Source organism: Petromyzon marinus, chromosome 3 (genome assembly GCF_048934315.1).
Source record: "Petromyzon marinus isolate PM22_M1 ecotype Great Lakes invasive population chromosome 3, UKy_Petmar_22M1.pri1.0, whole genome shotgun sequence".
In the NCBI taxonomy this organism is placed as follows: domain Eukaryota; kingdom Metazoa; phylum Chordata; class Hyperoartia; order Petromyzontiformes; family Petromyzontidae; genus Petromyzon; species Petromyzon marinus.
Window position 1 is genome coordinate 7,014,455 of NC_133669.1, and position 25,978 is coordinate 7,040,432.

The 25,978-nt window shown below is 43.0% G+C and overlaps 1 protein-coding gene across 1 annotated transcript; it reads left to right on the top strand.

The window, feature by feature from the left end:
- Nucleotides 1–3,841: 3,841 nt before the first annotated feature.
- On the top strand, nt 3,842–25,777 carry COG7 (component of oligomeric golgi complex 7). The gene is made up of 18 exons (XM_032972431.2): nt 3,842–3,997; nt 5,567–6,073; nt 6,953–7,101; nt 7,479–7,595; nt 8,346–8,514; nt 8,960–9,042; nt 9,617–9,742; nt 11,083–11,281; nt 11,526–11,653; nt 12,181–12,335; nt 15,313–15,429; nt 15,782–15,847; nt 16,911–17,097; nt 18,467–18,607; nt 19,923–20,006; nt 20,676–20,790; nt 22,346–22,489; nt 24,529–25,777. Exons 2-18 carry the CDS (start codon nt 5,908–5,910, stop codon nt 24,693–24,695), a joined length of 2,313 nt encoding a protein of 770 aa, XP_032828322.1. The 5' UTR covers nt 3,842–3,997; nt 5,567–5,907; the 3' UTR covers nt 24,696–25,777.
- The last annotated feature ends 201 nt before the right edge of the window (nt 25,778–25,978 follow it).

Here is a 25,978-nt window from a genome sequence, read left to right on the forward strand (position 1 = left end):
TGCAGGTACATCTCATTGATGTGGCGCGGAATGTTCTACGGCCCCGAACTCAGAAGCACGAAGCAACCTTTGATGAGCATATTACGCCATCGCGTGGCTGAATATAAACACTACAGCATACATAGTGCAAGTCACATGCAACCGCATCTCCAGACGTATCACGAAAAGAAAACATTTGATCTATATGCATCGCACACCTGCTTATTTTGACAGACCAATTCAGATCTTATTGGTCACCCCGTGCCTCTATAAACATCAACGTTAATCCTACAAAGTCCCATCACAAGGGAGAAACACAATTTTTGTTGCCCGTATTGAAACGGCTGTACGCCGTATGGACCTGAAAACGCATGAATACGGGTAAACCGTATGGGTTAACAGCTATGGGATCTTAAGTCTTGTACAATGGCACAGTCTCAATTGCACGAAGCTCAAGTGGATGAGAATTCCAGACAATGGGAGCCGAAGCCGACAAGGAGCGATCACCCATGAAACAAAGGATGACTGGGCTTTGTAAGGAGGAGGAGGCCCTTATATTGCTGGAGCGGAGACGTGCCGAAGTGAAAAGCGAGATGACAAGGATAGGCATGGCCAAAGGCCGTGAATCTTAAAAAAAACAATTACAATCTTTAAATGTATCCGATACTTTACGGGAAGCCAGTGGAAGAGATTTTAGTGCTGGAGCGGTGTTGCTCAAGTTTCCGTGTACGGGTGAAGAACCTTGCATGAAATTGCACCACATGCGTAGAAACGGCTCGACTGCATACAATTTAATATACAGTTATGGTGAATGTGTATAAACATCCACAAGAGTTGTACGAGATGTTAACGCCCTCGCCTGCGATGCAGGTGGTCGTGGGTTCGATCACGACCCTGACTGCTTGCTGTACATTCGGAGTTTGCGGTGTCGCTCTCTCTCTCTCCCCTGTCTCGTGGATTTCTCTCCGGGTCCTCTTTGGGGTTTCCCCCTCCACATTTAGAATCATCACGCGTTAGGGGCCGTCCATAAATGACGTCAAGCACCTAGGGGGGGTCAGACATTTGTGACGATGTGTGACGAGGGGAGGGGGGGTTGAGAAATGTGACGTCGCATCAAAATGCGCAACCTTAAATAAATATAGGCAACACGTTCTACTTAAATTTTTATTTAAAGCTTTCGTGACTGCAGGGATTCATGTTCTTGGTTCTTTCGGTAAAGTCACGTAGAAGATAATTTTATTCTTTTATATTTTTATTATTTTATTGTTTCCCTTCTACGTGACTTTACCGAAAGAACCAAGAATACGTTCTACTTCATTAAATAGACTTTTTAATAAATGTTTTCTCCTACAACATCAGAGTGCAGCGGCACATTAAATACGCACTACAATGACAATAGTTTAAAGCGATTTGAAGCAAGTTTTATATTTTTTGGGGAGGGGGGGGGGAGCAGAGCTTTGTGACGTCATATTTGAGGGGGGGTCTGACTTTTTGTGACGCCGTGTGACTTGAGGGGGGGGGGGTCAAAAATCGTCCACAATCGCGTGACGTCATTTATGGACGGCCCCTTAAGAGTATTTGGCTGCTTTGTAAAAAAACTAAATTTCGCACGATAAGCCACTTCGTTGAGCTAGCATGTGTGGCCCGGTCGCTTCTGAAAAAGATCTATAACGTATAGCTCCGCGGTGTCTTAAAACCCTGGTAAAAATATATTTTATAAAATAGAAACAAAATCGTATTTTGATCATTGGTATTTTACCCTTTTATCTGGCAACAAAACTGACGCCTTTTTTTTACAAGGAGTCATGTTTACATTGACCACAATACCTGCGGTCGGAACGCAAACAAAAAATAACAACTCTGATAATGTATGTGGCACTGTCCTTGAAATTGATTGGTCCACACCCGAGGCAGCTTTCTTTAGAGCCTCGTCTCACATGGTGTTGGACCAGAAGACGCCAAAAGGCGCACAACTCAAAGGCAATGCACCATCAGAGTATGAGAGATCGGGGTAAGCATTTACACCATTGGAAACCTCATTTGCTAGTAACAAAATATGATAATTGGTATTTTACCCTTTTATCTGGCAACAAAACTGACACCTTTTTTTTCCAAGGAGTCATATTTACATTGACCACAATACCTGCGGTCGGAACGCAAACAAAAAACAACTGATAATGTATTTTCTCCACTTTCCGCGACTTGGTCAGCAGAGGGCGTGAGAATGTCCTCAGTTTCTGCGTGAGACCAAGGGAGGCTGCCGTGGTGGTGCAATGTGGTTCTGTAATGTACAGGATGTTGAACTTCTTTCGCACCGTACGTAGCCAAACCGTGCTTAATCGGAGGCGCCGGTTCGATTTAGATCTCCAGGCGCGGTGAGTTGAACGACTGTAATACTGTACGTAATGGAAGTACAAATACGTTTTAACTTCTTTCGCACCGTACGTAGGTAGCCCAACCGTGCTCATCATCCCATACCTCATCAGTGCCTCCCTTATTACAGACCAACTCAAACCTCATTGGTTGCCCCGTGCCCTTTATAAATCTCAACATTCATCCTAGAAAGGTCCCATCACAAGGGATAAACACAAACAAATAGACAAAACACGGTTGTTTTTTGCCCGTATTGAAACGGCTGTACGCCGTAGGGACGTGAAAACTCAATTTGCCTGTGCAATACGGGTTAAACCGTATGGGTTGACACAGTGTGTCATCCAGCTGTGGATTGCATTCCTCACAAAACAATCTCCCTCCGCCCCCACCCGACGCCGGAATCGGTTACCGGTTTCAAACGTTTCCGAACCGGTAACCGATTTGGCGAACCGTTGCACAGGTTTTTAACGAACGCCCCCCTCCCCCCCCCAAAAATTATTATTCCTGGAGGCGTGAGTCAACCTTTGAAGCCCATCCGCAATATAATATTTTTTTTGGGTTAGATCGCGTAAATATGTGTCATTAAACCTGCCGCTACCACCCGACACAGCCAATTTAGTAAGGTTGCTCACGTAAACAGAACGTGGCCAATTCGTTACAAGTACAGCATTACACCGGTGTGCTGGAGAGCAAATCCACAACATTTACAATCTTGAGTACGATGTTTCGCCAGTAATTACAACTAGCATCATTATGGGGGACAGCCAGATTTGTGGAGAAATCCTCCAACTGTCCGCCTGATGATGCTCGTTGTAATTACTACCGAAACGTAAAATATTGTGGATTTGCTCTCCAACACACCGGTGTAATGCTGTACTAGTAACTAAACGTCGTACTCAGATTGTAAATGTTGTGGATTTGCTCTCCAACACACCGGTGTAATGCTGTACTAGTAACTAAACGTCGTACTCAGATTGTAAATGTTGTGGATTTGCTCTCCAACACACCGGTGTGATGCTGTACTAGTAACTAAACGTCGTACTCAGATTGTAAATGTTGTGGATTTGCTGTCCAACACACCGGTGTAATGCTGTACTAGTAACTAAACGTCGTACTCAGATTGTAAATGTTGTGGATTTGCTCTCCAACACACCGGTGTAATGCTGTACTAGTAACGAAACGTCGTACTCAGATTGTAAATGTTGTGGTTTTGCTCTCCAACACACCGATGCTGCAGTGCTGTTACAAGTAACGCATTTGCACGCTCTTGTTTACGTGACAACACCTTACTAAATCGGCTGTGTCGGGTGGTGGCGGGTTTAACGACACACATTTATATTTACGCGATCTAACCCCCCCCCCACCCCCTATAGTTCAGGAGTCGTGACACTGGACACGAAATCCTCCACACGGCCACGTGTTTAATTTTGAATCTCAAGAAATCGCGCCCAGGTGCGCGTGACGTCACGCGGCGCCGCGTACGCACGCGTGACGTCACGCGGCGCCACGCACGCGTGACGTCACGCGGTGTCTTCCACGTCGCTCAGCTGGGGTTGTTCCGAAGCCCCGCGCCGTTGAGACTGGCCGCTGTCAAACTTTTAACAACAACAACGCGCAAAGGGATACAAAAAAAGCCACTGAGCAGGTAAATAAGACGCGTCGCTTCTCTGTGCACCGTGCGTGCTGCGTTGCGTGTGTTTCAACAAAGGAAGGCGCTCGCGGAGCTGCGTGAAGGGGTCGGGCGGTTGGGGCCCTCTGTTGTCTTCGGAGCCTCGGTCTCGCCTGGATGGACTGCCCCGGCGGTGTGGGGCCTCGCGACTCCACATCGGCGGGGGACAGGCACTCAGTGCGGCGCCGGCGGTGTCCGCGAATCCAGGCAGCTCGGCAGCTTGCCGCGCGTTGTTGCCCCCGAGAAAGCTGGCGCCTAAAGCATGACATCAAACCGCAGCGTGCCAATAGACCTAATTGTGCGTCATATCTCGGAAGCTAAGCTGGTTTATTATAATTATAGCACGGTTGGTATTTTGATGGGAGACTGGGAAATCCAGGTGTCGTTGGCTTGGACCGCGAAATGGCCAGGAGAAGATGGCAATGCAGCGGTGGATTCTTGATTCTACGCGGAGTTGTGAAGGTGGTTTTTTTTTCTTCCGAACTTGCCCCGAATTTCTTTCTTGTCAAGTCAAACGCGTGTGAGGAATTGGCCAAACATCCCCATTGAAAGACACTCGTGAAAAAGTATTGAGACCGAGAAGACGTGAATAAATATTCTACTATAAAGTTCATTGTTGATGTTTAGGAATGGAATAAAGCAGTGTTCTTCAATGCAAGGCCCGCGGGTCACTGTCGGCACCTGGTGGCCTTGAGTGCTGTCAAACCAAACGGGTTCAAATATTATGGCGGCCAACACTCTAATGTCTTTTATTTTGGTGATTTCGAAAACTTTTTTTTGTTTTGGCCATGTTTTTGTTTATTGTAGTACGGAGTTAGACTGATGGCCTTAATCTTAGTTGTCTTGTGGTTGTTGTTATTTGACTTGCATCCCACTGGAATTTTTGCACACAGCGTTGGTGTACGGTGCTATTTCAGGAATATTTTGATGTTTTTTTTCCTGGATTTTCTGTTTGCACAGTCACATAGTCACTTTAATATGTTTTTGTTTGTTGCGGTTACACCCGATTCAAGAGCCGAATGGCTCACAGGGCTATTCCAAATAAATGAACTATGTCTCATCGGCGAAAGTGGCCTCCCTATGAAAATTAGTGAAGAACACTGGATTAAATTAAATATGTATTTGTACTGTCTACCATCGCTTGGCAGTACCGTCATTGATAATATAATAATTGGAAGTGTCGTCTTCCCTTGCCTCTTTGTACTGTTTATACTGAATTGTCTCGACTTTTAAGCCCCGTCCTTTGGGCGAAGTTATTAATATTACAGAATACTGTAAATATTGATATATGTTTGAAGGTGTGTTTGCCACTCTAATCGTTAAAGAAGACTCGTTCATGTCACATTCAAAAGAAGGTATTACACTGTAAAGTGCAAATTCCAACTGTAAACCTCTGCCCTTTTTGCACTCAAGAATATGCGATGTGTGAAATATTGATTTGCCTTTTATATATTCTTTCTGTTAAACCCTGTGAATTAAAGCTTTTAGTTGCATTTTTAATATATGGTCATTCATAAATTTGTGAATGCATTCATTTTTTTTCAGAAATAAAATTTCAAACCCAAGTGCCAAAGTAAATATTCACCTAAAAGACACATTCCAATGCAGTTTCTACCATGAAGACATACTTTTGTTGTGGATACTTTACAAAGAAATGTAGTGATAAATAGAATAGTCCACACATTCTTGTTCCTTCACAAGTGAACCAAAACGCAATTGCATTGCTATATTTACAAGCCAGGATCGTGTACTACATTCATCGTTTTGCCTCGGTGCCAGTGAAAATGTTACCACCATCGCAGAGCTCGTACGCTGGACCAGTCATGTGATTCTCCATCCTTGGAAGTGGGAAGAAAGCAAACGTGAAAAGCAGTGTGCTTGCGAAAATGGATTTTTCCAAGTTTCTGGAGGAGGACTTTGATGTGAAGGACTGGGTGAATGGGGCCTTCAAGGCTGCACAGAAGGAGGCTCCTGGCAAGGTGGACGGTCATGCGTCCACACTTGTCATGAAGTTACAGCTCTTTATACAGGAGGTCAACAATTCTATTGAAGGTATTTGTTGCTTGCTTAAGTCCGAGTGTACGTTTTACAAACCCTTTAAGTGCATGCATATATTTCGATTTAAAGCTTTCGTGACTGCAAGGATTCATCTTCTTTGGTTCTTTCGGTAAAGTCACGTAGAATGAGAATAAAATAATAAAATAAAATAACACAATTAAATTAAATTCTCACGACGTTTCTGTTCTTTCACCTGAAGAAGGCTGCTTGTGTTGTGGCCGAAACTTCGTGAGAATTTAATTTTATTGTGTTATTTTATTATTTTATTCTCATTCTACGTGACTTTACCGAAAGAACCAAAGAAGATGCATGGCATATACTATGGAACCTTTGCATTAGTAACAGTAAGAATCAGAGGTTGATGTGTTCAAATCCCACTGAAGTGTTTGACCTGGCCCATCATCCCTGTTTGGTCGGAAAATAAGTACCACTTCATGGGAAGTCAACGTTTTGTTATGGAGATGGCTTGGACTCACCATATGTGGAATTTGCATCACTTGCTTAGGACTAACAGAGATGAGAATCATCCATTCAGTATTGATATACATTTTAACTTAGAAATTAAGTTGAATAGAATTTGTTTTGAACTGCAGTGTTAGATAAAAAAGTGCAATATAAGTGTGATTTGTTATTAATAGTATGATGCATTGAGCTACTGTCTTGGATTATCTATTACCCTATAGAAAACAATAATGGTACTCTAAAGACGACACGACACTTAAATCATTCATTATTGTTTTGTGACTGTGAAATTATAGCTATCTTACTTTTATTCCTACGCAATGTGTTCGTTTCCATTTTATCTCCATAAAAAATGGTCGTAATGATGCTTCCATTAAAAGTTGCATTGTGAATGGTGTACTTCTGTTGCAGACATCAGTCAGCAGGCCCTACAAAACCTTCCGCGTGTGCTCAAGGATGTGGAGGCCGTGCGGCAGGAGGCCACATTTCTGAAGGAGCAGATGGCTTTGGTGAAAGAGGATATCCGCAAAGTGGAGCAGGACACGGCTCAGTCCATGCAGGTCTAACCATGCCTCTCTTCTACCGTTACGTGTCATACATAGTCATAAACCATATTCAATCCAGTGCTAGATGAAAGCCTGTCCCACCCATCGCCATTGATCATGGACCTGCAACGCAACAATACAGCTATCACCTGCATATTAACTGTATTCAGCGCTCCATCTCCGTGGTGGGTATCTCTGGCAAAAGTTATCTCCTTTGGCTGCCGCTCCGTCCTTGGTCTCAACCAGCAGCCGTCATCTGTTTTAGCAGCGTGTCCTACCAAAATTAATCGACTTTCATTCACAGTCATTATACTGCTTCTAACTTGTGTATGTTTTTTTATTGACTGTAATTATGAAATGTAAAGTACTCATGTGTGTTTGTGCTTGTCAAGGTTCTCGTGGAGATTGACAAGGTGAAGTCACGGATGCAAGCTGCGGCAGAGGCCCTGCAGGAGGCTGACAAGTGGACCACACTGAGTGCCGAGATCGAGGACGTTTATAAAACGCAGGTACGCTCTTCAGGTTGTAATTATGCCTCGCGTTTGTGTGAGTTATGCCACATTGGTATCAGAACGTTGCTGTGGTTGTCCTAGGAGTAGACTGGTTCTTGACATGGAAATACAAATGCAATACAGTTTGAATGTATATTATAGCATCGGAATACGACTGCATCTCAGCATGGTGTACAGAAACCATGAACCTATTTATTTTTAGAGAGAGACAACCAAAGGCAGAAGCAAAAGGAAAATCTTGAGCCTGGACATTAAGAGGGATAGGGAGTCAATGGCACAGATTGCTGGGGGAAATGGATTCTAGACTATAGGGGCAGTAGAGGATAGATTTGTGACCTCGCATGTCAAAGGTTGACTTGGGGCTTTGAAAGAAGGCTTTGATTGCTGGAGCGGAGGCTGCGTGGGAGCACAGTGAGATGCGAGTGGAGAGGTTGCACAGAGCATGGGGGTGGAATAGAGTGAGTGGAGAAAAGAGAGGCTGGAGAATTTTGAATTTCTCCTACTGGCTCAGGGACCGCCAGCAGAGATGATCAACACTCAGCACACGTTTGAGTGGGAAGACAATTTGACTGGCTTTATTGTATAATAACACTTCACAAAATGTTTTAAAGCTCTCCTTTCAGACTATCACGGTCTGTTGGGTTTAATGAGATGTCATTACTCGAGTGTCCTGCGATAGGTCGACGAGTTTGGTGAGTTGTATTTTCCGTGTGTTATTTGCGTTTGATTTTCTTTTGGACTATGCAGGATGTACAATTGATTGCCGGGAAGCTGACAGGCTTGCAGAGTAGCCTGGCCATGCTCGTGGACACCCCCAACTACTCGGAGAAGTGTGTGCACCTGGAGTCTCTCAAAAATCGCCTGGAAGCGCTGGCCAGCCCACATATTGTAACCGCCTTCACTTCTCAGTCTGTAGGTAAGTTTCATAGGCAGTGGATACAAGCAAATGCTGCTTTATGAACACTCACGGGGAAAATCTCCAATATGACCAATTGGAGATATTCATAATCAACATCAGCCATAGTCAATCCACTGCTGTTTGAAGGCCCCTCTAAGCTGCTGCCATCTTTCATTACCCTGCAATATAATCATCCATCTAGCACCTGCACACAATCTGATTTTTTGTCTCTCCATCTCCTTGGTTAATATCCTCCTGGATTTCTTCGATCTGTTCCTTGGCTACATACAATGAACAAGGGGTTTTATATGGAGACACCTTTGTTATAGGGCTGCCAAATAAATTGCCAATAATAGTTTTTTCCACAGAAGCACTTTGAAAGCAAAGTTTAATTCTAGAGATGGAATCAAATATTTCAAACTAGGAAACCTAATTCGAGTGTTTTTTCTTTGCTTTCCCCCAGAACAATCCCGCATGTTTGTGAATGTGTTTGGGGATATCGATCGGATGCCGCAGCTCCTCGCCTATTACTACAAGTGTCACAAAGTAAGAGCAAGATCATGAGCATTGATTAAACAATCTGGTTCGTTTATCCAGTGCATATGTACCTTTCCATATCCAGAGTTAACATGTGTTTAAAATCCATAATGAGCCTGACTCACATTGTTGTAAATATGAAGTGATTGACTGCAAATTAATATATTACCTGTAGTTGATTGTGTACTGTATATGAAAGTTAAATGTACAGAGCTATCAGTTCACTTAAGTGTGAAATATATTCTGAAAAGCTACTTAGCTGTTATGATTAATATGTTTTTTATGCAAATTTATGCTCAATACATATTTTTTTAGCATTATCCCATTAATTCACCTCTTGTGGGCACTGCAAAAGTGAGCATATGTAAAACTGTGAAAATGGGGCGAACTGGAACAAATGTTGTATGCTGAGAAAAAGCAATACAATGCGTTTCTGCGTTGTGTCATTTCCACAAGTTTGAGAATTTTTTTTAAATGTTATGAGCAGATGGTTGTTAAAGGGTCAGGCAGAATTTGTAACCTTTTGTTCCACATGTTCAAGCTTGGTGCAGTTGTCAGTGTGACGCTGTCTTGTTGGCAACAGAACCAGCTGGTGTCTGGTGCCTGGAAGGATCTGACCCAGAGTGACATGGAGCCGGCACAACAGCTGCAAGAGTTCTTTGATGTCCTGCTGAGCACGTGGCATTCCCAGGTTCAGTGGTGCAGCCAGGTGGGTGCATTTTAATTGAGGGTGCTGGAAAAAGTTTTCCTAAAATATGTGAAACTAGTCCAACCTATGAATGTCATTTTCAAAACGAAGTTTTTACTTCAGGTTTAAGATCCATTATCATTTGTCATTGTAGAGTGTTTTCACATTTATTTTGGTGTTATCTTTAAGTTTCAGCCCTAACGTTGGGCAAAGTGTTGACATAACATACGATGTTAATGTAGATGTCAACCCATGAGCATTGTCATCATATGGATAGTTCACAATGGTGTAATTTTTCTTACAATGGCTTATGACACATTTTCATACAGACCTGAATGCCACATAGTACCCCCGCTCTGACATACTGAGATAAAAAAACACACACAGGGCATCGTCAAGTTATTTATTTCACCAGGTGAGAACTCAAGAGACCTAAATATTGTAATTTGCCAGAGTGACCTGGGTGACGAAAAAGACCAAAGCAAACAAAGTACAGCCATGCCGCAAATCGTAATGGGAGCAACGGCAACTGTGTTCATGCTACAATTAGAATAAAATTACAGAAACATTAAAATTATATCGGGTGACTCTTGCGCTAGCAAGTAAACAGACAAAGATGTATGTTGTGTAGTGTCACAAGTCATGCATTATAGTGGCAACCAAAGTCAATGGCCAGGCAGAAGACAACATTAGTGGTCGTGTGTTGACTGTACACCAGTGGGATCTAGCAGAAGGAAGGAAGTAAATGCAAGGTTTGATGGCATCAACAACATTGCTCATTATGAATCTAGATCTTAAATTTGTAATTCAACTGATTGTTTACATCGCGAAATGTATTTGGTTTTCTTGAATCGGTGATGCTAATTTTTTGTAAAAAATGTGCGATGCAGGTAGCATATACGTTTAAAATGTAACTGGAAACTGCTGTACATGGTATTGTTGGGCATGTGTTTACAGCACAAAATCACACAGAGTGGGTCACTGTTATTCATAATTATCGGCATTTTCTCACAAATTTAAAGTGTTAAAATGTTAACCTCCATTCAGAAGTCATATTATCTTCGTGCTCAAGTGATGGCGGGGCAACACTCTTCTCTTTTGGCGGCCCTAAACGTGTGGTGCAAATTCCACATTTCTGTATACGAAGGCCACTCTTGATTTCCCAGTAAGTGGCACTTGCATAAAAACCCGGCTTGGAGGGTAATGGCTCAAATTGACTTCCCACCGGGATTTGATCTCGCAGACCTTCCTATCACGCGTTGAGCACTCTGACGACAGATGTGCTCGGCCTGACAATCTTAAGTAGGACACTTGAAAAATGTGGAAGTGACCCTTGGTGCCTCGTGATGCTTTTCCCCCAGGTGTTCCGGAAGCCTTACGAGGTGGTGACGATCCTGCTGATCCAGACGCTGGGAGCAACCGTACCCTCGATCCCAGAGCGTGTGCGAGCCACCGTTGACGCGGCCCCGGCTGAAGCCAGGCTCTGTGTGCTGCTGGAGCTTTACGAGATCACCGTACATTTCGCCCGGGGACTCGAGGCAGCTATGGTGCCTCACTTGGGTAATGATGCAACCACAAATGGCCCAATGTGTCGTTAACCCACCACCACCCGATACAGCCAATTTGTAAGGTTTATCACGTAAACAAACCGTGCCATTTATTTACTACTTCAGCACACCGTTGTGTTGGAGAGTAAACCCACGACATTTACAATGCTTACCATCGTAATTGGCTGTGTCGGGTGGTGGTGGGTTAATAACATTTATATTTACGCAATCTAACCCAAAAAAAACCTCTTTTGCAGATGAGATGAACCTCTTGAAGCTGGGAGAGCTGGTGGAGGCCGTGTACAAGCCATACCAGCAGTACCAACTGGACTACGGAGATCTGGAAGAGCACAACCTGCTCATTCAGCTCAGTGCCGTCCCATTGGTGCGTTTTGCATTCGACCGGTGTCATCCTTTTAGGTTGATTTTACAATTGAAAACCAAAATAGGATTTTCTTTCTGATATTACTGTAAAAAATACTTGTGATGGTAAGCATGTAAATGTACAGACCCTTTTGTCTTTCTCCGGTGTCCTCGTCCAGTGCAGGGTCATGAGAGTTATTTTACCATAATTTACCACGTCAGTGCAGTTTGGTGGAAATGGGGAGCATAGAGGTAGAAACATAAGGTCTGAGTAAAGCTATGGACTGTACTGCCCTATGCTGCTCACCACGTAGCCCTACATACCTCGGAGAACCCGTTTGTGCCAGGTGGACACCCATCCAAGCACAATCCAGGCAACTCCCGACTAGGTTTCCAACCTATCGCAAGATTCATGTGCATTCCGGGTGATTTGCTTATCGGCCAGATTTCGTTGAACGTTTTAAATGTGAAGAGTTTGGTCAGGACTTGGTCACGTGGTTGTTTTCACCGGTGTAATTGGATGTTTGTGATGGATATTCTCACGGACAGGAGCGAGGAGACCTCATTGACTGCGTGCAGGAGATGAGCCAATCGGTGAACAAGCTCTTTACCCTGGCCTCTTCCTCGGCCGAGCGGTGCATCAAGCTTACGGATGGGCTTGGTGTCTGCGGGCTTCTCCGGGCTCTCAGGGCACTCTTTTCCAAGTAATGATCTTCTTCTTCCCATTCAGTCCGTTTATGGTGATCGTTGTTGTCCACAAGCTGCCGGCAACAGTGGTCCATTGTTTGCGATAATTGTTAGATACCATCTATTGCTGAAGTTTCCCTATCATTCCTCTCCATTCTAGTGTGACCTATTATAATGATTATAATTTTCTCAGTCCTCTGCGTGTGCGTTACACATCCAAGCGGGAATGTGGTACACTGAATGCCATGCATAGGCAAGTAAACAAAACACCAGCAACAACTATAATTTATAAGGTGCTAAATCACGTACAGTGAGGGAAAAAAAGTATTTGATCCCCTGCTGATTTTGTACGTTTGCCCACTGACAAAGAAATGATCAGTCTATAATCTTAATGGTAGGTTTATTTGAACAGTGAGAGACAGATTAACAACCAAACAATCCAGAAAAACGCACGTCGAAAATGTTATAAATTGATTTGCATTTTAATGAGGGAAGTATTTGACCCCCTCTCAATCAGAAAGATTTCTGGCTCCCAGGTGTCTTTTATACAGGTAACAAGCTGAGATTAGGAGCACACTCTTAAAGGGAGTGCTCCTAATCTCAGCTTGTTACCTGTATAACAGACACCTGTCCACAGAAGCAATCAATCAATCAGATTCCAAACTCTCCACCATGGCCAAGACCAAAGAGCTCTCCAAGGATGTCAGGGACAAGATTGTAAACCTACACAAAGCTGGAATGGGCTACAAGACCATTGCCAAGCAGCTTGGTGAGAAGGTGACAACAGTTGGTGCGATTATTCGCCAATGGAAGAAACACAAAAGAACTGTCAATCTCCCTCGGCCTGGGGCTCCATGCAAGATCTCACCTCGTGGAGTTGCAATGATCATGCGAACGGTGAGGAATCAGCCCAGAACTACACGGGAGGATTTTGTCAATGATCTCAAGGCAACTGGGACCATAGTCACCAAAAAAGCAATTGGTAACACACTACGCCGTGAAGGACTGAAATCCTCTTCAAATAAACCTACCATTAAAAATAAACCTACCATTAAAATTATAGACTAATCATTTATTTGTCAGTGGGCAAATGTACATAATCAGCAGGGGATCAAATACTTTTTTCCCTCACTGTAACCAAATGTATTGGAATACTGCAATGGATTATGGCAATGGCTGCCAAATAATTTTGTTTGGTAATAAATTTCAGTTGTCCAAAATTTTGACAAATCTAATCGCATGACTACAAAAGATTGTTGTGTGCGTTCTAGAAAAATCGTTGTTCATCACACTTTTTGTTGGCTGGACACAACTCCATAACTCTATGCCATTGCTTAGAGTAAACGCGTTGCCGGGTGGCAGTTGGTGGTGATGACTGATGCAAAGTTGCCCTTGCGAATCATGTCCTTTATTGTTTTATATTTTTATTATATTATTGTTTCCCTTCTACGTGACTTTACCGAAAGAACCAAGAATATGAATCCCTGCAGTCACGAAAGCTTTAAATCAAAAATGTCCTTTACACTCAAGGGTGCAGAGGTGACTGATGTCGACACATTGCCACATAGTAAATGTTTATATTAGGTATTTAACGATGGATGCATACACTCATCTATTAAGATTGGTCGTTGCACCTGTAGTATATGCATCAAATTTGGTGCTTAGGAATCAATTATTTACAATTTACGCAAATTGTACACTCGGTATGAATCTACATTTAGGGTAACGGAGCACATGAGACAGAACAACATCAATCATGTTGTAAAATAGGACGACGAAACAGTAATTTCTTGGATCATGACCCTAAATCATAACAATTCCTCAAATCTCTGCATAGGTAAATTATTTCATGCACTGGGCCAATGCAGTCCTTTCTAAATGGTTATGTTGATATTGGTTTACAATACAAAAAGCCAGTCACTTTCATCAATTACATTATAAAAGAAAATTCTGTTTTGAGTACATTTTATTTGTTATTTTTTGATTTACAATAAAAAGCCTGTTCGTTATTTTATTACGTTCATAATTAAAATAATGTTATTTTATTATTTTATTATTATTGTTTCCCTTCAACGTGACTTTACCGAAAGAACCAAGAATATGAATCACTGCAGTCACGAAAGCTTTAAATCAAAACATAGGATAGTTAAGTTTCAAATTATGTATATTTTTTCAACCTTTTATTTTTAATGTATGATAAAAAAAACTATGTTAATTTAGTAACAACTTTTCACGGTTGCTCAAGTGTGTTTTTTGTCTACTTTATGTTGTGCAGTGGCTCATTAAACAACTTAAAAATGTGGCAACTAAAACAGCAGGCAGCTGAAAATTAACTGTTCACTTTTGTCTTTATTTTTGCATAGTTGCTCTGTTTATCAAAACGTATCAATTGGTTTAATTAAAAAAATATATATCGCATAAAAATAGTACCATTCACCTCTTGTCATGAGATGAAAAAAAATTAATTTGGAAAGTTCACAAAGAGCATGGGAACATCACACCATGTCATAAATTACTTTGAAAGATGACTCGATGATGTTACCTATGATGTCACTTACCAGCCTATAATTATAGGACACTTCATGATGTATCTTTGTGCGCCTGGAAGATATTGACAGTTGAAAAAAAATGTTAGGTCCCACAGCAGGAATAAGCCGAACTAGGTGAAAATCAAAGTTTAATGCAGTGTCTTTCTGTGCAATTATTAATAACCGGGCTGAGATCAACTTGCAACACTTGAGAACCCTGTTTTACCACAGGTGGATGAGGCGTGGATTGAAACTGAAGATCTCAGTGCTGTCACTTCACAACTGACACAGTCCCCCCCATCCTCAAGCCACCAGACCACCTCATTGTGTTGTTATTTTTTACTCCTGTGGTTTAAGATGAAGACACAAGGTTTGCTGTGATGATGTTAATCAGCTGGGGAGAGATAATTGCTGATTTACATTATCTCCCAGGCATTAACAATAATTTTACGTGGCCTGTGTGTAGGTATGTGTCGGATTTTGCTGGCACGCTACAGTCCATCCGGAAGAAATGCCGTTTAAATGAGCAGGTGATTGGAGCTCAATTCCAAGAGGATTGGACAGCCTTTCAAAACTCCATACGGTGAGCCCTTCCCGCAGCCTCGGCTAATTATTTTGTGGACATGCCTCTGAATGTGTTTGTCGAGCCATTTTGACTGCCACTTGCAAGGAATACTGCTCTGTATTTTTTTATATTTTCTGACTACTTTGAGCTCACGTAATGTCAGTGCAGCTGCCTAACCTATGTATTACATCGTTATTGCTTTTTTACTGTTTTCATGAGTGTTTTGTCCTCTTAAATAATATAGAGATGTGATTGGTTGTAGTTTTCATGGAATGTTGAGACTTATGTATCACAATAACCACAAACGGTTATAAATAAGTTCTATACGACATTTTAAAAACCGGTATTTTTATATTATGCTGACTTCCAGAATCATAGCAACGTGTGGAGAGCTGCTGAGGCAGTGTGCCGACCATGAGCAACAGCTCGTCAGCAAGTGAGTGACTGTTTTGCGGCACATTACATTTATCTAACCCCCAGATATTACGTGTTTTACAGAGACCATCTTTTCCGCACCTCCGATTAGCACGGTTGGCCATGTATGGTGCGAAAAAAGTTCAACATACATACACGTTGAGAACCTGGATTGCACTGATCGTTACTGCATGTATTACAATTAAATCAATATACATCATTAGTTTTAAAAAATATATCAACAGGAAAATCTTGAGCCTGGACTTTATGAGGGATAGGGAGTCAACGGCACAGATTGTTGGGGGAAATGGATTCTAGACTATAGGGGTAGTAGAGGATAGATTAGTGACCTCACATGTCAAAGGTTGACTTGGGGCTTTGAAAGAAGGCTTTGATTGCTGGAGCGGAGACTGCGTGGGAGCACAGTGAGATGCGAGTGGAGAGGTTGCAGAGAGCATGGGGAGTGGAATAGAGTGAGTGGAGAAAAGAGAGGCTGGAGAATTTTGAATTTCTACAACTGGCTCAGGGACCGCCAGCAGAGATGATCAACACTGACCAGATGTGTTTCTGTCCAAAGTTTGCTTGTAACCTGAGTTTCCCTGTTGCTACCACCTCCCACCAATGTAATGTAATTATGTGCTGCTTATTTCAGAAATATGCTCATATAATGTGTCTTTAGATCCAGCTTACATTGTAAAGCTATTGTGTAGGATTGAATGTCTAGTAAATACCTAAAAAAGTCTAATTGCACTGCCAACACAATTCCACTTTGGTTTAGGTGATGACATCGTGCACGACTTTGTGATTGCGTGATAAGTGTAAGACTTGTGCCAAGCCATTCAAGTAGTTTCCTAAAAAATGAGTCATTCGCTTGTTGAACAGTTGACTAGTCCATCTCATGAAATAATCTACATTATTTTGGTAGAATAATGACTCAAGTGGTAATATCATACGTGGGTTTGTGATTGCACGAGAGAGAGACATAAGACCGCGGGTTCACTTCCTTATTTTCCTTTGCTTGCCGAACAGTGAAGCGTCCGCCTCGTGAATTGTAAACACGCATGCTGCGTTGTGATTTTCGGTAGAATAATGACGATGGCTGGCAAGTACTTGTCGGAGAGCTACAGCCCTTGCAGCCTCACAAGTCTGGCGGAGAGCAACCCTGTGGAGCGCAGGCCCGGGGGCAAGAACCCATGGCAGGACTACAACTACCTCATCCGTGGCAGCTCCCCCGACTACGCCCGCCTCATGGAGCTGCTCTTCACCCTGAAGGTGCCAGGGAGCCGCGGCATCGCTCCCGCGTGGATCTCGTCGGCGGGCTCGCGCCCATGAGTTTTTACCGCAGATGTCGTTTCAAATGTTTGAGATGAGATGCCGAGGCATTTAAGCAACGCCGCATGAATGCAGATGGTCTTTCCTTTACTGCTGGATGAGGGTCTCCGAACACTTGTGCAGGTCATGGGTGTTATTTGACCATCTGTGAAAAAAAGGTTCCATAGCTCATTGGATTTCTCCAGAATAAATCAGTATTCTGATAATTCGCCATGCTTGTCAGTGTGGATTCAAGGTGTGACGCGTGGATGAGGGAGCATAGAATTATGTGGATTGTTTTGCACAGTCCTCTGCTGCTCACACCGCAGCCTATAACACTTATTAGCCCATGCAAGCACTATTCAGAACGAATCCTGCTTAACTTAAGATAATTTACGATCGGGAGCTTTCAAAACTGTTTTGGCTGAATTGCGTCATTATCCCATCACAGGAGAATTGCGGTTGGGTGATGGATGAAAAAGTGCAGTGGTTTTTTTCTCGCACTTGTGTCCTTTTGCAGTCGCAACGTTTAATAGCGCAATTCTGCGCTCACTATCTTATCTTAAAATAATTTATATAGCGCCTTATCCAAGGTACTTTACACAGAATTAACAATGCTACATATGAATGTAATGGTGGAGATGAGGTGAATGAAATATGAGAGGAAGCAATGGGGCAAATCTGTGATATGTGAATTCTGTGAAAGCAAAATTGATGACAGTAAATGATGATGAATAGATTGAATGAATGGGGAAAGAGTGAAAGCCATATGATAATATGAAGAGGGAAAAGTAACATTGCCGTTTATGAGGGGGAGATTAAGGAGTCATGGGGTGAGCTATATAAAATAAGTGAATTTTGAGTGCGGAGCAGAAACTACCGAGCGTAGGTGACTGGTTAATGTGGATGGGAAGTTTGTTCCAGCATGTCTAAGGCACTGGCTCACAGCGATGCAGCATTGGTTTATTTTTATTGGGGGAAAAAAAGTAATTTAAACACACGCAAAAAAATACATCATCTTCGTTTCTCCATTACTTCATTCGCATTACTTTTTCTTTTGGCCTCCATTCCATCCCAAACGACAAACGAAACTCGACCTGCATTAATTTAAATGAAAATCGCGTGTCCCCCTATATGTCTGCAATGTTTTGGTTGCGTCGACTGTCACCGTGGCATGCGCAGCGTTCGTTTCTCGCGTATCCCGTCTCACCTGGCAGTTTTTTGACGAGCAAGAACCTGATGCACCGCTGAGCACACGTGCACAAAAGAACTGGCTCGGTGGTTTCGTCTTACCACGGGCGTGCGTGTCCGTTTGGCATCGTCATTGCAGGAGAAGGGCGCGGGGGGCAGTAACCTGCTAGTGGAGTGCAAGACGGCCCTGTCGCGCCTCAACCAGCAGGCTCACCAGCTGGCCTTCGACGCCGTCTTCCTGTGCATCCAGCAGCAGCTGAGCTTGGTGCCACGCATGGAGGTTCTGTGATTCCCCTTTTTTATGGAATTGTCTGTGGCGTTATAAAGTCATGAATTAAATGTTTTCATCAAACAAATTATGTGACAGCAGAAAGCACAATTGGGAGGTGGTGGTGGGGGTGGAAAACTACAAATATAAAATGAAATATATAAAACTATTATTTCTTCAGTAAAAATGCCTCCATTGGAAAACAGACCTTTTCTGTCATTGGGCTCTAATCTGGTTAAAGTAACCCATTGGTTGATGTGACCATTCAGTGTGTCGTCTGCATTTTTTATCCTGAGTCAATGATGAACATTCCACAGTCCTGTGGTAGGGGCCAGTCTTTCCTTAAAGGAGCACTACGTCTTTTTGATTCAATTATTTTAAAGATGGGCAACTAACCAGGCAATTATGTGTTTAGGAAACTAAATACTGCCTGCAAGAGAGCCATATTTGGTGATGGCTTTTAAGTTATATTCTTTGGTTGTTTCGGTAAAGTCAGTGACTTTAATCTGGTCAGAGGCATGTACCGTACAGCAGCCTTAATTTTCATGAAAAAGTATTTTACTTGTTTTTTTTTCGATACCAGGTTCATCATATAAAAAACACATTTCTGTTAAAAAGAGCTTAAAAGCCTAACTTTCGTGACTGCAGGAATTCATATGCTTTGGTTTGGTAAAGTCAGTGACTTCTGCAGGAATTCATATTCTTTGGTTTGGTAAAGTCACTGACTTTACTGTGTTTTTTTTATATGATGAACCTGGTATCGAAAAAAAACAAGTAAAATACTCTTTCATGAAAATTAAGGCTGCTGTACGGTAGATGCCTCTGACCAGATTAACCCCATTTAATCTGATCTCGTCATATCTCAGAAGCTAAGCTGGATAGTGCTTGAATGCATGACAATCATGCATTAAAGCAGGTATTTTAGACTGCTGCGGGACTACCTTGTCAGTAGAGGGCAGTGGAGCAAAATCCATATTTCTACTGGACTATGCCCGTAAGTCTGTGCTCATCTCAGAAGCTAAGCTTAGCCTCGGTAGTGCTTGAATGCATGACGACCATGCGTAAAAAAAAGGTATTGTAGACTGCTACAGGGCTACGTTGTCAGCAAGGAACACTGGACAATGCACGTTAGTCTTTGCTCCCTGCCTTCACTAACCCGCGGTGAATGGCCAGCATGGTAAATTACAGCCAAATAACCCCCATGACCAGCTTGGCATGGAGGGGCCCTCATCCAGCAGTGTGGTGACCAAAGGGCCGCCACGTGTATGGCAGATGGCTGAGGTTTGTCCGGGAGCCTGTATTAACGTGGGGCATGTTTTCTACACAGGTATGGAGCAGCGGCTCAGGAGCAGAAGTGCTTACAGATGACCTGCCAACATTCGGCTTGTCACCCTTTGAATACATAACGAATGTAAGTTTTATTCATAAGACATTCATACCAATGTGCTGCTGGTATGCATAAAGTAGTTTAATTTAATTTTGCATATATTGTGAATGTCTCTCCTTTAAAGGCACATTTGGGCATTGGGCAGTGCTTCTCAGTGGTTCTGAGCTGGGATTAAAAATTATACATTGCTGTGGCAGACCATTCTCTCCATTGGACTCCCACTGCTGACTTCCCCCAAGAGACAATGGGCCAAGTTAACACCCGACCAAGGGTTAAAATTTGCGACTTTCTGAGTGTGAATGTACAGAAAGTAAAACTTATTTTTTAAACAAAGGGCTCCTCTCTTCCATGAAAGAGGATTTATTAACATGACTGTAAGGAAAGGAGTGCGTCTTGGGAGGCGCCGAGGATATGGAGCGATGAAATCAGCTCGTGTGCAAATGCCCGGTGGATTATGAAATTGTAGGGTGGGATTGGGGAGGCCTTCAGCCAGTAGTGGTTTGACAAACGGGCTGCATGTATACAAGTAATTGGACGAGCGGGTGAATGCGTTCTGTTAAGATGAGAGAACCGACGGTGTCGTAACGACTGTTTGATTGCTGCTCTTGAGGTGCTGCCCATCCTTATTGAGCCATCCCATTGAAAGTGAAGCTGTAAATCCCATCTGAGGTGACGAATGTGCGTCGCTTGCAGATTGGGCAGTACATCATGTCCCTGCCTCTCCACCTGGAGCCCTTCGTGACGCAGGAAGACCCAGCACTGGAGCTCGCGCTGCGCACAGGGAAGCTGCCCTTCCCTCCAGAGCAGGGCAAGTGTCACAGAGATACTCAGCAGACATTATACTTAGCGGACGCACATTCCTTGCCACGCTACACTACGCTTAACCGGTCGTGCCACGTACAAGACTTTTTTGTCAATCCACTGTTCAATGAGCGCCTCCACCACGTCGTGTGGGCCGTGTTTTTTTTTTTTATTACCATGCTTCACCTCGCCGGTAAGTGTAGCTTCGTGAACTCGGGTAGTGTAGATGTATAGTAGTACATCGATGGATTTTTCTGCACTGTCCTCTGCTGCTCACCATATAGACCCACAGTTGGTCCATGGCAGGACGTATACAGACCATCGTTTTTTTATATGGTTACATGGGATATGTGTGTCACTCGTAACAGAAGTGTATTATAATGCCACGAATAATGTTAGTGCTGTGTATTTAAAGTATTTTAGATTATGGATATTGAATGCTTATTGTGTTGTATTGTACATTTGTATTGTAATTGGTAGTTGTGCTTATGTGTGGGCATTTGGTTCAAATGTTAATCCACTATGCATAAAATTTGAAATGTAATGCCATGTAAAGTGGAGTAAAAATATGAGTGTTAAAGGTGAACAGTATTCATGTTTTCAGATTGGTGCAGGTAGCATTGCAGTTGTTCATTTCTGTAAACATCTCCACACCCAAACAAGCAATTAGGCGGCACTTATCTCCATCGGGTGCCCTGAACTAGTGGTGGGAAAATCCATATCCCTATGACAAGGATCACTCAACGCAAAGGACGACTTTTTAATGTATTGAACTCATTCAGCCCCCGACCTATATCTTGACTCGTAATCTTGAGTGAAGTTACTGTAACCTATGTGTCACCTGGTCATTTAGATAGATCAGAGGACCACTGCTCAAAGCATTCACGCCGCCTGTGGTTTTTTCCCATTTGTATGTATGTATGTTGAACTTCTTCCGCACTGTACGTAGCCAACAGTGCTAATCGTAGGTGCAGGAAATTTAAGGGAATGTCGGTGAATTGAAGTCATGGTTGAGTTTTTTTGGGGTGGAGGTCTTGTGCTTGAATCTCTGTGAGAGTATGTTGTGGAAGGCCAGCAAAACTGAGACATGTTTGGGGGTTTTCACAGAGAGTTGGAGGAGGCGGGGGTTGGGAGGGAGCTGAATCCTTGTTTCACCCTTAAACAAAATGGAATACGGTACTTGGCGTTAACAACCCACAGCTGTGCTGCCACGCCAACCCTTGTGCAAATTTGCGTGTGTTTTTGTTGTTTGTATTCGGAATGTGCTGTGCATGCAGGAGAAGAAGCAAGCCACCCTTGGTGGCTGGCTCTGCAGACTGTGTTGGCACGGGCTGTGCTTTGACGCACAGATGCATTGCATTACAGCATTCCAAATCTCCAGTGTTTTCTGCATTCCTGAAAATGACATAGTTTTTTTGTAAAGGGTTTATACACACACACACTGAACGTTTACAATTTTCCATTTTCCCTCTCCTGCGGAATTGTATAATGAGTTCCACTGTGGTGGAGGAGACGGCTGCCAGGCTGGGCCGTGTTGAACATGTGCTGCCCGTGTTGTACAGGCGAGGAGTCCCAGGAGCTGGACAACATGGCCGACTACTGGCTGGGTTCAGTGGCCCGAGCCACAATGCATATGTATGGAGAGATGATCCTGCAGATCAACCTGCTGTCCCCTCACTCCACCAAGCAGCTCGTCACCGACATAGGCAAGCGACTCGCGGCAGAAGCACGGTTCACGAGCTTGATCCTTGTAAAAGTATGGGTTTGCTTTGATCTTACGATAATCCTTTATGGAATCGATTGTCGATTTTTTCGAAAACCGAGTTCTTATTCTTATTATTATATAAAGGTATGAAAATGACATTCGACTTCAATTCAATGTTGGCATCGGTTGAACCGATTGGCGCGCCCCGTTCAAACCGCGCTGTGCATTCCAATGCGATTGGTCGAGTGGCAGCGATCATAAGGCGTCGGGTCTCATGGGTCAACGAGCGGGTACGTTCAATTGTTTTTTTGCTTTTGATCATCGATAACAGCGAAAAAATGTAATTAACCCGACGGTGGGAAAACAAGCAGCTTCTGCGGTAAAGTGGTCGGAAGACGTTTTCCTTGCTCGAATGGGCATGGCGAGGTGCTCACCACCACCATTGGCACCTTCCCACAATGTCATTGACTCGCCAGAAAATGGTTGAAACTGGTAGTAAATTGTGTGTCATGGTGTGTGAAGACGGTTATTTGCAGCCATGTTTTAATGTCCATTTATGCATTCTGTGTTAAATTAAATGAGCAAGTATATTTATAAAAGCTAAACTCATAACCTAGGTTATCAGTAAAAATAAACACTGCAGTAATTGAAAAACAATTTCATCGTAATTTCAGGATGCGTATTACATTTTTATGAAATAGAAATTGGCCTCATTGAATGAGTTTCTCCCTTAGATAAAGCACACTTTCGAAAAAAATCAAGGTCATGGAAAATCTATGCAAGCAACATTAAATGCAAATGATAAGCTTGGGTCCTGGGATATTACATTGTCCACTTTTAGTAGTCGGATTATTTTCCAGGCAATACTTGGATTTTGGTTATTGATTAACCGTCAGAAGACTGCAAATTCAAGTCTCCTTTAGTGATGTACACAGCCTTTTAAAATGAATACCACCATGGTGGGAATTAATCAGTGGTTGTTCTACGGAGAGACTGCCCCCCCCCCCCATTGTGGTTGTAACGGCTGGGGCGCATTGGGGGGGCACCTTTAGTCCAGTGCTTGGGAACAATACTCTCTACATTATTTTCAGGCTGTTGGCAGGAATTCATATTCTTGGGTCTTTCAGTAAAGTCACGTAGATAGGTTCAAAGAAAATAAAAAATAACAAAAAAACTACGACGTTTCGATCGCAACACAAGCGTTCGTCACCCGATGACTAACGCTTGCGTTGCGATCGAAACGTCGTTTTTTTGTTATTTTCTTTGAACCTATCTACGTGACTTTACCGAAAGACCCAAGAATGTGAATTCCTGCAGTCATGAAAGCGTTAAGTCAAGATTTGTTGGCAGGAATGATCGGCTATTTACATTTGACATAAATAGATTTACATTCAAATTTAAGTGACCATAGCCATACCCACGTAGATAGATCTACGTGGTTCTTTCGGTAAAGTCACGAGGACCTATCTACGTGACTATCTACGTGACTTTATCGAAAGAACCAAGAATATGAATTCCTGCAGTAACGAAAGTTTTAAGTCTGAGGGGTGGTAATTTCACATTTCCTATGTGGATTCCAGTCTCTTGCAAATGAGCCCCATGCTCACTTAAGCAGGAAGTTACTTTGCTTTTCTTGTATTCTCTACATACAAGAAAATGTTCTCCCTTGTGTGGGTTAGTCCGTCTGTCACTTGAGTTGTTTTTTGAGTCGATTGAGTCAGGCTTGTTCTGGCCAGAAGGAACCAGGGGCTTAGTGTATCGATGATGAGCCCCAAACAAACCTTCTATTTCTCATCTGTCTTCCTTCTATCTAATTTGCTTCGTTGACATTTAGCAATGGTTTGATAAAACGGATACATTTGGAGGTAAAAGATGAAGGGACAAATGCTGTCTTTTGGGGTGGGTGGGTAGGGAATTAAACGTGAGAAATGTCCGGTTAAAGTACATTTAGTAAATCTGCATAAGTGTCGTCACAATGCATAAACGCAACGCTTCCAATCCATCGACGCTCCCTCTCTCCCGCCTGCCAACCTCCTGCAGACTACTTGGTGAACGTGATGGATGCCATCGGACTGCAGCCGTCGCGAGCCTTGCAGCAAATCCTGACGCTGCTGAAGGCCCGTGCCGAAGATTTCCGGCAGGCCGCCAAGGCTGTCCCTCGCCGTATGGCCAGCTCCGTGGCCGCCATGAGGGCCATTGACTACTGAACCTGGGGCAACGGCTCTGTGGCCCGCGGTGTTCATTAGCAGGTGGCCCGCAGCAAAGAGGGGACATTTTTTTTCAGAGTAAACGTTTCCCACAATAATATGGAAATTACGTTTTTTTAAGCAGGGTCGAATGTGTCATGAAGCGCAATGTCGGGGATTCAAAATGGGATTGTGAGCAACCTCTTATATGCATCGCGAAAGGGAGGAGTTAGAATTGTACATGTACAGCCCTTTAGCCAATCCACTCCTAGATGAGAGCCCCGCCCCCTCCCCATGCTGTGTGGATCGTGGGAATGATTTGACTATAGCTATTGGTTGGCGTAGGCGTGGAGCATGAATATGGAAGCAGTACAGTTCAATTTATTTTCTGTGCTGCCCTCTGCCGTCCACAACCCCGAAGTCTATAACACCTGTTATGCAAGGTGGTGGCTCATCCAAGCGCTATCCAGGCTGGAGCCTGCTTCGCTTCCAAGATCTGATGAGACCGGTTGCATTCTTGGTGATTTAGTCATTGATGTTGTGAGGATAGGTATACCAAATTTGTAGGCAACGGTCCTAGAGTCTGATCAATGGTCGATCTGTAATTTTAAAGTTGTCTTTTGAGAGCAACTAATGTTCCAAATGTGTACAAAGTGCAATTACTGTGTGAGAAAAGCAACTTTATTGTTGTTGGTAATATAAGTACATTTTTAGTACAATATTCTCAACGTTACCTAAAAATCACCATAATGCAGTATACTACATACTGTATGTACACACGTAACTTTATGAAGTATTAAATAATAGAATCTGTACGCTTATGGAAACGCCCCAGTGAAATGTGGAGAAGATAGATCGGAGCTTGGCGTGTAGTTATTTCTAAAATTCCACTTGGGAAACTTGAGCTGGCGCATGGCGAAACATGAAGAAAATGACTGCTGTATATTTCAAATGATGGGTTTGACAAAACTAATCGATGCAGGAACCAATTATATGTATTGATGTGTAAACACAGTTTGGTCTGGGGCACATGTCGAAATTGTATTTTTGTACAGTGGTTAAGCAGATTAAATACATTTGGTTTGCAAAGACAACTGATAAAACATGGCTGGCGTGGTTTTTTTTCAGTGACCCTTTAAATAATGAATGTAGTTTGGCATTGTTTCTGCTATTGCCTGTGAGGGCATTGCCAAGGCAGGAAGGCACCTGAGCAAAGTCATTATTTTAAAGTGAGCAATGCATCCCACGAGCAAGAAGCTATTAGGCAGGTTGCCCAACTTCATGTTCAGCACAGCGTGTCTGTT